We start from the raw sequence: 16583 nt of genomic DNA, 5'->3' as shown, positions 1-16583 counted from the left end.
AAAATAACTTATTCAAACATACCCTAGATATGAATATTCCAAATCCTCGTTCATATCCACCAAGAATGTCAAAATGTAATATTTCATCACGAGATGGTCTAGCTAAAGTGACACAACGAGATCGTGCCTTCGCTGCACAAGCAATATTTAACAATTGCTGTTGACCACCCATATTTTCACGTTCAAGACAACTTTCAAAATTTTCAAGAAATTCCATCATAGCTGGATCAGTTTCAAAAGCAGTAAAATGATTATTAACCCAGAGTAACACAACTCGAGTTACTCTATCTCGACAACTTGACTCATTAAACCTGTAACACATAAATTTTTGCATAATATCATTTACATTATCCAACATATGATGTTGAAAACTGAAAAAAATAAAAAACTATATAGCAACTATAGATATGAAAGATAAACATAAAATAAATCTTCTAAATCAACAAGCATAACGACTGATGTGTACAATGAATAATTAAGTAATTTATTTTTAGGTTCAAATTTTTTTTTTAATTTGAATTAACTTTTTAAAATAAATATAAACATTTTCTGAATTTCAGAAGGAAAAAATAAATGAAATGATGAAAAGATTTTAATGAAAGGAGATTCTTTACCTTTTTTCAACTACACAGAGGTAGTATACATAATGCATTGTTTCTTAACATTAAGAAGTACATTAAGATTGTTATTTAATAGTATTGGTACCAATTATCTTATGGCTGAGACACATGTAAAGTATCTGAGATGAAAGTGACCATTAATCAGGGTTGCTATGGGCAAGCAGTTTATGGATCAAAATGTTACATTCATCCCCACTTTCTAGAACCTTTTTTTAATCAAAAATTTATGTTATCAATATATCATAGACAAAATTTTCCACAAAAATATTCAGAGGAACCTATTTATTTATAACAATTCTTAAAACAATAAACAACATTTTTTTTTAGATTCTTAACTACTTTTTTATGTAATTTGGGTAATTTAAAGACAAAAGTATTCTTGGCATTTTTTGTGAAAAATGCATTGCTTTGCTGTAAAATGCATTAAAAGATTTTTTAAATTACAAAAAATGGCATTATTGGTGTCTTTTTACCTTGAAAATGTATAAGAGGAGATGACATTTTGAGATTCTGCAAGTGGCATTTGAAAGCTCAGAACTTCAACTTTGAAAGAATTGTTTTGAGTAAAATGAATTTGAATATGTCCATTTGATGTACTTGCACTAACTTGTACAGAAAGAACTACAGGATTTAAGGGCAAAAGTTATATTAAAACTAATTCCCACAGTCTGGAACCTTTTTAATCAAGTTTATGTTATCATATCATAGATGAAAATTTTCACAAAAATGTAAGATAAGCAGGGGTACTGATTTGCTTATAATAATTTTAAAAAATAAAAAGAAGTAGCTTTTTTTTATTTCAAACCACATTCTTTATATAATTTGGATAATTTAAAGACAAATGTATTCCTGAGACTTTCTTTATAAAATGTGTTTTTTGCTGAAAAATGCATGTAAACATTTAAAGATTTCAAAAGAATAGCATTTTGACATTTTTTGACCATGAAAATTCATATGAAGGTGATGTTTTGGGATTCTGCAAGTGGCATTTTGAAACCTTCGAAAGTATAAAAAAAAGTACATTTGTTTTTCCACATTATATAAGAAAAGATTTTTTTAAGTCTAGTAGTGCTTTCCGAATCAGCTGATTTGGAAGTCAAGAGTTCTAGCGGTCAAGTCCTAGTAAAGTCAGTTATTTTTAAACGGATTTGAATACTAGATCGTGGATACTGGTGTTCTTTGGTGGTTGGGTTTCAATTAACCACACATCTCAGGAATGGTCGAACTGAGACTGTACAAGACTACACTTCATTTACACTCATACATATCATCCTCATTCATCCTCTGAAGTATTATCTGAATGGTAATTACCGGAGGCTAAACAGGAAAAAGAAAAAGAGAGTTTGGAAAATCTGTAACCCACAATCCATCACCCCCGCAGGCTTATGTACGGTTTCAGGGTTCAATTTGTACTATTCAGTCATTTTACTCAAAAAAGTTATTTTGCAAGAAATAGCAAAAATACTTTTGTCTTTAAATTACCTGAATTACATTAAAAAATGAGGTTTGGAATAGAAAAATTAAAAAAAAAAATTATTATTTTTAATTGTGAAAAAAAACTTCTATGAAAAATAAACAAACTGAAACCACTTCATTTTTCACTCTCTAAAGTAAATCTTGCATAGCATGTTTACTATGTCATAGCCATTTACATTATTGTAAATGGCCATAGCATTTTCCTTTCAAGCATAAAACTCTGCTAGATTTGTATTTGTATTACAAATTCTTACAATTCTGAAAAAAATGTAATTTTTTGTCACTATTATGCTTATTATCTCAATAAATTTATCAATTTTTTTAATATAAAATTAATAAATATTTCACAAACAATAATTATTGCATGAAATTAAATAACAAATCTTCTATCAGCCATATAATATATGAATTTTTTAATTACTTTATAGTGAATCAGGTAGGTACATGGATAAAATTAACATTTTGTATAACTTAAATAATATTCAAGTACATAATTACCCGTACCATGTAAAAATAGTGAGCAGATCAATGCAATCTTTGTCATAAACAAATTTCTGACCTAAAGAATAAGAAAACTAAGATCTTAATAATATTTTCAGTGTAAGTAACAGACACCCAGTCAGTGAAACGATATCACAAATAAGCCATAATATATAGGAAACAATTTAAGCTCAAGATTTTGTCACATAGGAGTAGGAAAGGTGAAAATACTTAATGACTTAATGATCAATACCTGACAAATGTATAAATAAGTATTTCTATAAAAAGAGAAATATTAATATATAGATAAATAAACAACTTACCATTGTAGCAATTGGTTAGCAACAGATATTGAGTTATCAATAAATGTTCTGTGAGTTAAGAGGAAATCTTCAACATAAGTAGGATCAATTATTGAATTTTCTTCAATTAACTGTAGCATTAGTCTTTCTGGAGATCCCTACAAAAAAAAAATCACATCACATATGAAGTGGATAGAGTTTACTTAATTTTGTAACAGGTTAACTAACAAGTAAAAGATCAAAAAATATACACAAGAAGAAATGAAAAACTTAATTTCAATCATAAGTTGCTGAGAAATAATTTATATTCACTGTATCCTCTATATTATTATGCCTGCCGATTTTATACAATAAATACCAGATATCAATGTAATGTTCACATCACACTATTCAGTTTTAGAAATACTAAATCGTCTAGCCCTTAGTATTAATTATTTTCTGTTAAACTAAGCAATTCAGAGTTATTGGTGAGAAAAAATTTACCACTTCTCTTTAGAGGTTGACAAAAGTGAAGTCTTTATAATTTCTTAATTATTCATCAAATAAAAAATGAAAGAAATCCTGTTTTTACACAACACTATGTCTTGTTCAATTTTTGATTTCATATTTTTCCATTAGTGAAGAAGTATAATTACTGACAAAATAGCAATTTTGAAACCTTACTTACTTGTCTAGCAGTGATATAGAGCTATTGCAGTCATTTACCACACCCGATCTATTTTTTTTTATCAAAAACATCCTCATCATTTAATTGTCTCCTCTGGATCTCTTCACACATTCCCCATTTCACCTACTTGGTCTTCCCCTTTTCTGTCTACAATTAGGGATCCACCCTCAAATCTTTTGTGACAGTTAACCATCATGCATTCTGCGCATATGCCCATACCACACAAGTCATATCATTTCAATGGTGTTCTTTAACAGTGAGTCTACTCTCAAGCAGTTTTGAAACCATTAAACAAATATATTTAAAAATAATTTTTTTCTTTTTTTAAATTCCTAAATCTGCTCTTTTTTCTATTTCACTTATGTAATCATACAACTAACTCTTAACTCTATTCTGTGACTTCATCATTAACAAAATAATAATACAAATGTTGATAAACTTAAAAATATTATAAACACCAAATATCCTACACCGTTTAACAACCACCAAACTGTCCTTAATAACATTAAATAAATAACTAAAAGACCATATATGAGTTCAAAAGGTGATGTTATAAAGATAAAAAATATAAAATTCAATTTTTTCATGAATGACTGCAAAATTATTAATTTTTAGAAAAAAGTAATCAGCAGCTGTGATAATGAAATCAAATCATGGTAGAGCATTTTCAAAACTTAAAAAAATTCTGAAGTACATAACAAGAATAATTTCAATGATTAGGAAAACTACCCCTAAACTGAAAGGATATTTTCAGTTTAGCAAATAACATATTTTCCCCCAGTTGATAATACCAAAACCTTGTAAAATGAGATTCAAATGTTTGCATAACACACCTACCTGGCAATTTTGATTTCAATATTCCAAAATTCCTTATGTAATTACACTTCCATACTAAGATGAACAAGTACATTTAATCCACTGTTTCATAACAAAAAAGGATACATTAATTTGTTGCTTTACACCAACTATCCTATTCTAAATCCCACCCAAACTGTTTACTCTTTTAATAATAATCAAATTCAGTAGCAGAACTGAATTTCACCTGCATTTTGATGATCTAGGTATGCCGATATGCTATATGTTTGATTCTGTAAAGCAATTAATAAGAAAACTCTTCAACCATTTTCCCTAATAAGCCAAGATGCTTGTTACTTCTTGAGAATAGCTGTATCACTTTCAAGACTAACTTCTAATTCATATCAGCTTCCCTACAACCACAGTGATTATAGGAACACAAATACATGTGTAATTAAATATACAGATTTATTGCCACTTAATAAACGTACACTAATATTGACTAAAAAACATCACAGTGATGCCAACTACTACACTTAATTAAAAATAATAAAATAATTTTTATGTTCAATAACATAAACAAATGTGATAAGGTTACACTACAATACACTACAATACACTACAAGTAGGTACTACTTAATACTCTGTCCATCTGAATAAATAAACTTCAAATTAAACATAATTATGACTGAGTAACTCTAATCTCAGAATACTTACAGATATTTTTAAATACATCATATTTAAATGTAAAGAATTTCTTTCAATTTTTAAATCGGTTATAAATACAATGAAAAAACGTTTGAAAAATTCCACCTCCAGAAGTGTTTGCTTCATTAACAAAAATACACAATTCTGTAACTTTCATTAAAGGAAACAAATACACCTTTAAAAGAACTGAAATAATGGAGAAGTAATCTGTAAAAACTACAAGAATGAAATACTGAGTCGTACTTACTCTAATAACAACGTGGCCTCGTCTACCTCCTTCTAATGCACCCCTCTGTTCCGTCACCATAACTAATTGTCCATTTTCTTCATGCCGTCTAATATTTTCTTCACCTTGGTGTTGTATCCTATAATAATCTGTTTGTGTTATGCATACAAACTGACAGTCATCACACTTTGTTTTCATAACTCCACGATGATACAACTTATCCATGGTCGGTAATATTCCGAAGCTGCAACAAATTATTGATAAAATTCTTAATTACATCTATTTCAAAATGTTAATACATTAGAACAAAATCTTAAAATAAATCTTTTAATTTAAGCTCTTCTTCTTTAATGTTTCTTTAATGTTTTTAATGTTTTTGGCCGAAATAAATTTACTAGTTTATAACATAATACATTCCATAAGAAAGAAATATAAGATGTGATGTAAAATCAATAAAAATTAAATAGAGCAATTCACTATTTATATGATTAACTGGTTCTATACAGTTTGTAGGTAAATAGAAAATGCATACAGGAGCCTAAAGAAATGTAAAAAAATATATATAATTACTTAGTTTGCCAAGAAAGTAAAAACATAAGCAAGAAAGCAAATAACAAATAAAATGTTATTTGGTTAAAGTGAACGACATGTTAAAGTGAACAACATAAATACAGACAATGTAAATAGAGAAATGATTATATAAGATTAAAAATTTTATTACTTTAAATATGAACGGAAAAGAATAAAAAAATATTATGACAGCATTAATAAAACTGAAACTTACCTATCACCAAGGTGAAGGTGTTCAACATGACCATTGGCATGTTCAACTTCAACATGACCATTAATTAAAACACTCCATGAATCTAATTCTTCACCATCATTCATAACAATTGTTCCAGCCTTTTCAACTACTGCAAAAACCTAGGATAAAAACACAGAAATAGAAATTAAAATAAATAACTGAAAACAATAAACTTCATTTAAATACTAAAACAGTAAATTAAGAGACAATCAAATTTTTTTAAGTACTAAGAGGTATATTTAAGTAAAAAAAACAATTTTAAAAAATGTTGTGGTCATTTTATTACTTAAAATATAACTACTACTATTATTATTATATAGCACACAAAGAAACAGATTGAATTAGATGGATTAAAAAAGACAACTACAGGATAAGATAAAATAAGACTTCTTAACAAAAATTACATAAAAATAATATGATAACCTATTTGCAAAAAAAAGAACAATAAAAACAATATAAACCTTATTTTACAAGGAACACTATTCGAGACAAATTATTTATATATATATATAATAATTTAAGATAAACTTTAGATTAATTACAATACGGAAAAAACACATATTATACACTAAATTAGAACCTATTTTTTTATTTTATTAAGAATTCATTTATACAGCAAGAAACATGTCGAGGAAAAAATGGTTTTTACAACACCCTTTCTTTATTACATACAGTTTCCATATACTAAAACTTTGATAGAACAAGTTTATGAAATACAAAGCTAATCAATGATAAAATATGAACATTTATCTTAGCCACCATGAATGTTTAAAATTATTTTGGTGATTATTTTGATAATAAATCCCTTTAAACCAAAAAATTACACTTCCATTTTCAGCTATCATATCAAAATGATTTTTAAATAGCAGTAAACAGTTTTATAGAAAACAAAAAATAAGGTTATATACTAAAAATTAGAGTAATACTTGTACAAAAATAAACATTTTTTAAAAAACTTTTACATAATTTCCTAAGATAATGTGTAATCTGCAGCCTAATAACACATTTTTATTTTTATTTATTTTTTTTTTTAAAAACAGGGTGTCATATCATGTTTTTCTTTAGACTGTAAATCAATGTTCTTTAAAAAAACAAATATAAAACATGCTTTGATTTAATATGTATTGTGTTTATAACGTGCTAAGTAACAAAAAATTATAGTTTAAAATCACACTTCTTTTTTGATTGATCATTTTACAAGTTAATTAAATAAATTCATGTATTTTAATAATCTGAAAAAAACTTACTTCTCAAAACATTATAAATCAATTATTTTTTAAAGAGAAAAATACATTTTTATTTATTTACTTACAACCTATATAACATTATAAAATCTTGATACTTTATAAAACTTTAACAAAGGGAAGACTTAAACATTGTCCAGCAGTAGTTACTTCATATAATAAACAACGCCATAACTTTAAGTGGCAAGTTTGTTCAGTAAGCATCTGTTCTGTTTAATATGTATACATTATATGAAGGTAGTGGCAAATACAGGTGTTGTTATACACAATGAGTGGAAATTGTCAATGCTATTTTGACAAAATTAAAAATATACTCACTGGTCAGAAGTAAATTTAGCACAACAGTTAGGAATTTTATGTATTTTTTTTAGATAATTTTATAACAAATTGCCAGTATATCCAACTTAAATGATAATCGTATCACGGAAAAACTTCACACACGAAAACATCAATAACTGAAAATTCCGAATACAGAATTTTATAACAGACTCTAAAGTTTCTAGATATTCAATTAAAATTACTCAAAAAAAAAATATTAAGATTATTTCCTTTCTGGTTAGCAATTCTGGTTGTTCTATAGATATTTAACTTTTATTTAATGTAATGGATTATTATGTTATCAAGTTAAACATAATTACACGTTTTCTACTACAAAGAGTTTTCTTGTTATAGAAAATATGGAGATACCCGGAACCACCAGATGGATTGTCAAAAAGAAATATAATTTCTTTACACATCTATATTTGTAGTTTGTTGTTTAGCAATACAATAAAGTAAAAATAATAAATATACAAATGTTAATATTACTGAACTTCAAATAATTTTAATAAAATTCATTCAAAAATAATAATAATAATATTAAATTAACATTAATAAAAAAAATCTTTAAAAAATTCCCTGTAAAAATTCTATACATCCACACTTACATTGGCTGTAATGAAATTGATTTTACAACTCAAACCAGTACAAAAATTTATTAATTCATTGTCTAAATCTGTGTTAATAAAATATACATGTAATAAAAAGTTTAAGATTAGTGATAATGTGTGAATTAAAAAAGATCTCTGAACTGGATAGTTTTATTCAAATACTCTATTAGGAAGTTTTTTTTAGTAAAACACACATACCTGAGAGAGGAAAAGAAAAAAGGCTTTTGTATTTTTTTAAGTGTTTTTTTTTTTTATTTCACTATCATTTTAATAGTGCTCATGCATAATGCTTTATCAGATATAAAATAAGTTTTATTAATTATTAATACATAATGTTTTAAAGAAAAAATATATTATCCAAATAAAAATTGTTTAAGATTTAATTAAATGTTTGTAATCCCTAATGAAATAGTCTCCACTTGTCTACTGCAAAAATTCTAGTGGAATAAAACCAATAAAAAGAATTAAAAAATGTAATAAAAAAAGAATAGTTATCAGTAAATTTATTTAAATTCTTCTGCTATGATGCATTTATAAATTATTTATTAACATGAACGTATATACACAGATTGAACAAAAGTCTACAATATATATTTTATCTATGCTTCTACTTGATGTAGGAATATGTTTAATGCAGTACTGGAAAACTCTTCTTTGGAGCTGTACTTGGAATATGCTGAAAATATATTTAATGAATTATTCACAGAATGTTTCAAAAATTAAATATGTAAGTAACTACTTCCTACTGTTATTTAAATAAAAAAATTAAAAATACTAAAAAAAGATTAACTTGTTTTTCTGTGAGTGGGGAAGGTAAATTTAAATATATCACTATTTTAATTCAAACAATCCTCCTTATAACAGTCTTTTTAATTATAATAGTTATTTTTTATTTTAATTACTAACTGACTTTGATTTTTTTTGGAATTCATGGTATTATTGCATCATTTTGTTTCATCATGCAACTCAAGTCGGTTGAAATTAAAAAAGCTATTAATCCAATTTTCTAAGATTAAAACTTACTTCTCATGTACAGAGTATTTAACACATCATAAAAAATTATATTTTTTTCTATATTAAATTTGCCTTTTTCCTTTCTAAATAGTTTTTTTTTAAATGTTATCTTTTAATTGATAATTTTTTTAAAAATTCAGCACTAACAATCCTTCACTTCTAAGTTACTTCAACAATAAGAATTTGGCATCACATGCAACGAAATTGTGAAAAAGTAGGATTTTGTCGTTTATTATTTTACTCTCTGAACACTGTTAAGACTCTATTTACAGATTTAACCCACTGGATCTGTAATTCAAAATATTTATACTATTAATTTTACATTTTGTACTCTGGTCCACATAAAATGTTACCCTCTAAAGAATATGTTTTAATCGTTAAAAAAATGATAAAAAACAATAAACAATTTTTTTTTTAAACAAATTATGTAATAATTTGTATTATATGTGTAAAATATATTATTAAAATGCATTATATGTAAAATAAATATTTTCCAAAAAACTTATTTATTTACCACATATTATTACAATATTCCAATACACATTTATCTTCTATTAAACATACATAAGAATTGATTTCCTTTTTCATGTTTGTTGAACACTACGTACATGAGAAGTAAATTTTATTCAATCTTATTAAAATATTACGTAAACAGTTTTTACATTTTAAATTAAGCTGACTGACTTTCTGTAATGGAACAAAACAATGTAATAACACAACAAATTTAAGAACTCCAATTTCCCATATAAGACAATTTTTAGTAAGAATAAAAATAACTGTTATAATTAAAAACACTGTTGTAATGAAAACCATTTGAAATTATAAAAATACTGATATGCTTATGTTTAAAAAAGTAAAAAAAAATATTACACATTGTTAATTTTTAGAACACCTTGTATTTTTGGTGCATTTTCAACAAATTCTGAATATTGTGCTAATGAACTAATGAAGAGCTTTCCAACATATCAAAACCTACATTCTTATATATATATATATATATATATATACACACACACACACACACACACACACACACACACACACACACACACACACAAAATCGGTTTAAAATCATATCACTTTTCCAATCCAGTTTTTGTGTGTTTTGTTTGTAATTAAAATTGAACTTCTCAAATTTGTGTTTAATTTTAACAGACATTGTTTGCATCAATTTTCTCTATTTGTATCCTAAGAATTTTATTACAGTTTAATTTCACAAAGGGAGCAGAAAGCACGGCTTTCTGATTCACAAGCCAAAACTCACTAACAAACTGTTTTCAGGCCTATGTTTATATGAACTTTTTTTCTTATTTTTAGGCTATAGAATAATCTCCAGAGAGATTGCGATGCAATTTGGAATCAACCTGCACCTGTGTGTACATATGTGTATATATAATAATAATAACAATAATAATAAAAATATTCATAATGAAATAAACACAAATTCTAACTCACATAAAAATTAACATAAATTAACATTTTTTTTAATAAGTAATGTATGATGCTCAAAAATGTACAAGGAAATTTTAAGTTATATATTCTGTACACACATTCAGCTTTTAAACAATGCATGACAAGAGAAGTTATAATTAATTTACAGAAGAAATTAATAATTCAATGGCTTTTAAACAAGCAGTATGTCACATACTGTCATTAAATTTGTAGAACTTCATAAACTAATTATGTAACATAAGGAAGTTATTAACTACATCACAGTTAAATCTTAAAATTGGAGTATTTTTATAACTTTGATAAATCTATTTATGCAAAATACACTATTAATTTTTTTTTCTTTTCTTTATTTAATTACTACTGTTACTTTATAATATTTCTATTCTTCATTATATTTTGTTTTTTTATAGTAAAAAATTACCAAAATTACTAATTATAGTAAAATTTACTGCAAAGTAAGTATTTCTAAAAAACAGACCACCTTCATGTAATACACAACATTCAATAAATACCATTAAAAACATATTTTTTTATAACATTATTCATTCCAACTTTTTTCTAATGGGCAGGAAATCCTTTACTCTAGTTATGGAATTATTAGGATAGGTGCAGTTTACCTTCTTGGATCAAAACGTCTGTGTGGGTTCCATCATGTTCAAACCACAGCTATATGCGCCTCCAATTGTTCACCCCCAATAGCATATCAAACATGAACATTTCAAATGCTGACTGAACAGCGTCTTGGAGCAGCTAGTTGTTGACGTACCTGCATTTTCAGATCTCTTCTTTTACAAAACCCCAGAATGCAATGTCAAAAGTGGTGAAGTCAGGGCTTCTTGCTAGCCAAGGCAACTGAAGCTGGTAATTCTTCTGACCCATGTCTGATCTAGCGATTTGGAAAAATTACATTGAGGTGTCTGCATTCAAAGCAAAATGTGCTGAAGCACCGTCTTGCTGAAACATAATCAGCAATCCCTTTTGCTGTTAATTCTGGAAGCAACCAAATGTTTCATATGTTCATTTAGCATTTAGCACTCGTCGATCATTCTCAGATAACTGTGTTGATTAACCTCACCATCGAATAAATAAGGACAAGGAGATGATCAGTTGTCATCCCAGCCCAAATCATAACATGAGGCAGATGGTGTTCAATTTCCTCAAAAAAATGAGGATTGTCTTTTGCCCAGAAAAAACCTTCACAGCAGCACATCTCAGGTCAAGTAGTTGACCTCCCACTGAATGGCACATCAAGAACACTTCCTGTTGCAAAAGCCTTCTTCTCCCACATCACTAATATTTGCTGTGATTGGTGACGATTTCCCAAAATACACAAAGAAGTCATTCATAATATTGTATGAATGACTTCATACAATATATGGATATTCCATATATTGGAATATCCATTTGCCAATGTATGGATATTTGTGGACCCACACAAATGGCTCTTTGACAGTGAATGCACTCGTATCCGCCATCATTTCACATATGAATACAACTACGGTCATACCATCATGAATGAACACACCGGACAATCGCCACCACAGCTAATCCTCCCCATCTTTTTCAGAATTAGTGAGCAATATCTACAGTGAGAATTGGCAGCAGTAGAGCCTAATTTAGCTGGCTTTGTTACAGTCTAAAGGGACTTCCTGCCCACATAGTACAATAAATAAAACAGTAGAAAAATTTTGATCTTACATATGATCAACTTCAAATGTCTAATTCTAGACCAAGATATAAATTAGAGAACATGAATTAATTAATATAGACATTACGATATATTTGATAACTCAAAAAAGTTTTTTTTAAATTGTTCTATAATATCATATTAAAAAAATAACTGCAAAACTAGCCAGAGCATTAAAGCAGTAGGCTCTTATCAATCACAAAAGTAAAGATCTTACCTGTCAATGTGATGTCATTTATTTTCTGAATATTTTAAGAAATAGTACAAAACATTTCTCATGTAAAGATGATGTGATCTTTAGCCAGTACAAAAAATACCAGAAATCACAAAGGAGATAAAGAAAGTTAATTTTTTTTTTCATTTAATCAAACAATTTAATTCTTTAATGACACTGTTAGTAAATAACACTCATTATGTTATTAAAAATATATTTTTATATATTTTACTTACCATAACACTACATAATGCTCTCCTAACAGCCAAAGTCATATTGGTAAATGCTTTTAAATGTTGTGTAAACTCAAGTAGAACTTCAACATCATCTTCTGTTCTATCTGATGGATCCTTTTCTAAACATTCTCTCACTGTGTCTCTAACTGTCAAACTCTGTAAACAATAAATAAATTATTGATTCCAATATATATATATATATATATATATATATATATCTGAAATGATATTATTAATAGGTGTTGACTTGACTAATTTTATAAATGTTGAATGGAAAAATACTCCTGAACAATAAATGAGGAATGTGTCATCATAATTTTTATTGACAACACAGTAGCACACAGTAATTTATCAAGGACTTTCATAAGGGTGCGTACAGACCAGATCATACCCCTCATGAAAATTCAAATAATAAAATAACTATTGAATAGACATAGTATAAATTAAAACTATCAGCTTTATTTTAACAGATTTACAGCCCAACATTAATGATTAACATCTTATCTTTATTCATTAGAAAATTAATGTAACATGTTTTATATTTTATATGTTGATTACTTTTTTATACGATATATCATGTTAATAGCTACATTTAAAAGAAGAAATAATCATAATGATCAAGAAAAATAATAGTTCTTAATAATGAATAAAAATGACCAAACTGTACTCTACTGATGTGCATTTCATAATATTAAATGTATTACTTCAATTAATAATAATCTGATAAAGTATAAAAAGCAGGTTTCTAATTTATATTTTAGTACTTTTCTTCTTAAAAAATGGAAATATTTTAAAATACATAAATTAAGCTGTACTAATGTATCAGTATTTAGATAAAAGGAGGAAATATTTGATTGATGAGTTCTATTGTAATTTTTCTTAAAAGTTTTAAATAATGTAAAGATGAATATTTTCATTACCCTTTTTCATTATTATTATTATTATTATTATTATTATTATTATTATTATTATTATTATCATTATTTAGTTATTAAAGTATATCAGTTTATAATTATTAATTAACTACTAAATGTGGCCAGTAAATGATAAGAATTTTGCAATGGATAAGTAGTATTACTGTTTTGTTTTTATTTCTTCTTTTTAATTATTTTTTACATTTTAAATAAAGGAAAAGTTTATTTTGTCTAATTATTTTGTTTTCTTACTTGTATTTTTATTTTTATGAACAGAAGCATGTTATTATTATAAACTTTTTTATACTTTTATAGAACTGCATTCATTCTTCGTTTTACTTTCATTGTTGTTTATTATCATTGTCATATAAAGATTTTTATATTAAGCAATGGAAGAAATATCTTTCCCAAAAAAAATGATTTTTTATTATAAGTATTATTATTATTATTGTTTGAGTTTTTTTTTTACTATATATTTATTATGGTTTTTTTATATTAATACTGATTTTTGAGCCTATCAATCAACATACAACCCCTGACTATGTCTTTTTACAAATCATACTTTATTGTTTATTTTATTTTTATAATATTTTTTTGTTTTATTTAATTTATTGTAATTTTTTTTCACATTCCCCGGCATAAACTTTACTTGAAATAAATACACTACTATAAAAATAATATTTCCTAATTCAATTCAAATTAAATTTAAATTTGGCTAGATAACTAGCCTCTTTATAATTTCATTTAAAATTCAAACAAAGTAATGTGTTTGAATTTTCAGTAGTGTGTTAATCTTATTCAATACCTCAAAAAAATCTTATAAAAATCTATGATAAATTCTTTATCCTACACAACCCTAGCTTTAACAAGTAAATAAAAACATAAAACTATTTTTTTCTCAATAAATCAAGCTTTAGCAAACTTCATAATGCTGATTACAACTCTTCAAATGGTTACTCAACTTATGTTCAATGCTCTGTTTCAGTCAGTTAGTTGTGTGTGAATTGTCTTTTAATACTTTTTTTTTCAATGATTTCAAATGAAAAGATCTACGAGAGTTAAATCTAGCACTCTAGGCAGATGAAGTTCACAAGAAATTAGATTTTTTCCTCCAAGTAACTCACATGCAAAAAAATAAGTTTTATTAGGTTATTTGTTAAGTGGTCTACTGCACTGTCTTGTGGCAAACAGCAGCAATATTCATTTAACAGGGAGGAATTGAATGATCTCCCAGTAATATTCAGCAGTAATTGTTTAGATGAAAAATAAACACATACCATGTTTTTACTGTAGCACATATGAACGATTTGGGTTATCAGCAATTTTAGTTTCTCTAATATGGATGACTACACATGAAATTGACAAATAACTGGGCACTTACAAATTCAGAAAAATTTATAAGTTATTTTAAGATTCAAACACAATTCTCTGATATTTTTGAAATAGTGATTTGATGTCAACCCCAAGAATAGACGACACATAGAACCCACATTTTAGTTTACTCAAAGCTCAATCAGTACAAACACCAAAAGGAAAAGAGATTACTTGAGAAATAACATGTTGCCATCACACATTTGAGCCAACAAAAAAGTAAATTGCCTTTCTGTACTAAATTTTTTATCAGGGAACTGTACATATCTTTTAGACTATAATGTACTAAAATTGTTAAGATATAAAACATATTTACTATCACTGTATAGTTTAACTGATGTAATTAATAATTAGCCAAAAATTTACTGCTTAAAATAACATGGACATTAAAAATAAGAAAAACTACTCGTTTTACATTTAATTAAATTATTATGAACCATTTAAATCCCAGACAATATTGAATGAAGTAAATAAATTACAAAGTTCTACAAAATAACTTCTTTTTAGTCAGGAAAAAAATAAAAACAAATTTATGTTCAACCTTCCATATTATCAAAAATAGACTTTATTCTATCAAGCTATCTCAGATAAACAGGATTTTACTGTAAAATATGAAATTATGAATTTTTGTTCACCAGAGTTAAAAACAAAATCCGATTTAAAGCATCTTTCTTTTTCTTTTTCTTTTTAGCCTACAGAACCACTGTAAGGTATTACTTCAGAGGATGAATGAGGATAATATGTATGAATGTAAATGAGGTGTAGTCTTGTACAGCTCAGGTAGACCATTCCTGAGATGTTAAATGAAAGCCGACCACCAAAACCACTGGTATCCACAATCTAGTATTCAAATCCATATAAAAGTAACTCCCTTTACTTTAATAAAGGCAGTCGACAGTTCTAAGGTTCAAATTAAGATTTGAACCTTAGAACTGTTGACTTCAAAATCAGCTGATTTGTGATGACAAGTTTACCACTAGACCAACCTGGTGGATTTGATATTAAGCATCTTTCTTTCTTTTTTGCTGTTCAGCCTCCGGTAACTACCGTTAAGATAATTCTTCAGAGGATGAATGAGGATGATGTGTATGAGTGTAAATGAAGTGTAGTCTTGTACATTCTCAGTTCAACCATTCCTGAGATGTGTGGTTAATTGAAACCCAACCACCAAAGAACACCGGTATCCACGATCTAGTATTCAAATCCGTGTAAAAATATCTTTACTAGGACTTGAACGCTGGAACTCTCGACTTCCAAATCAGCTGATTTGGGAAGATGCGTTCACCACTAGACCAACCCAGTGGGTTTTGATATTAAGCATCTTGATCACAATAAATTCACAAAAGCAAAATAAAATTTTATTTCAAATACAAATATATTATTCCTGACTTGAGGATTCACTTTTATCATAGTGTTTAATGGTAAGTGTTCAATGTATAATGA

At 26.7% G+C, this 16583-nt stretch overlaps 1 protein-coding gene across 3 annotated transcripts in view; it reads right to left on the bottom strand.

Moving 5' to 3' along the window:
* The window catches only part of PDZ-GEF (PDZ domain-containing guanine nucleotide exchange factor), a 658157-nt gene that overhangs the window by 46661 nt on the left and 594913 nt on the right, over positions 1-16583 (bottom strand). For all 3 annotated transcript variants that reach the window (XM_075361266.1, XM_075361268.1, XM_075361267.1), the window contains 5 exons: positions 12856-13011; positions 6059-6198; positions 5296-5518; positions 2900-3036; positions 23-311 (listed from right to left, as the gene is read on the bottom strand). In XM_075361266.1, coding sequence (XP_075217381.1) covers positions 23-311; positions 2900-3036; positions 5296-5518; positions 6059-6198; positions 12856-13011 — 945 coding nt within the window. The remainder of the gene's footprint in view (positions 1-22; positions 312-2899; positions 3037-5295; positions 5519-6058; positions 6199-12855; positions 13012-16583) is intronic.

This window comes from Lycorma delicatula, chromosome 3 (assembly GCF_047948215.1).
Source record: "Lycorma delicatula isolate Av1 chromosome 3, ASM4794821v1, whole genome shotgun sequence".
NCBI lineage: Eukaryota > Metazoa > Arthropoda > Insecta > Hemiptera > Fulgoridae > Lycorma > Lycorma delicatula.
Note: the sequence above shows the minus strand (reverse complement) of the source record. Positions and strands in the feature narration are given on the sequence as shown.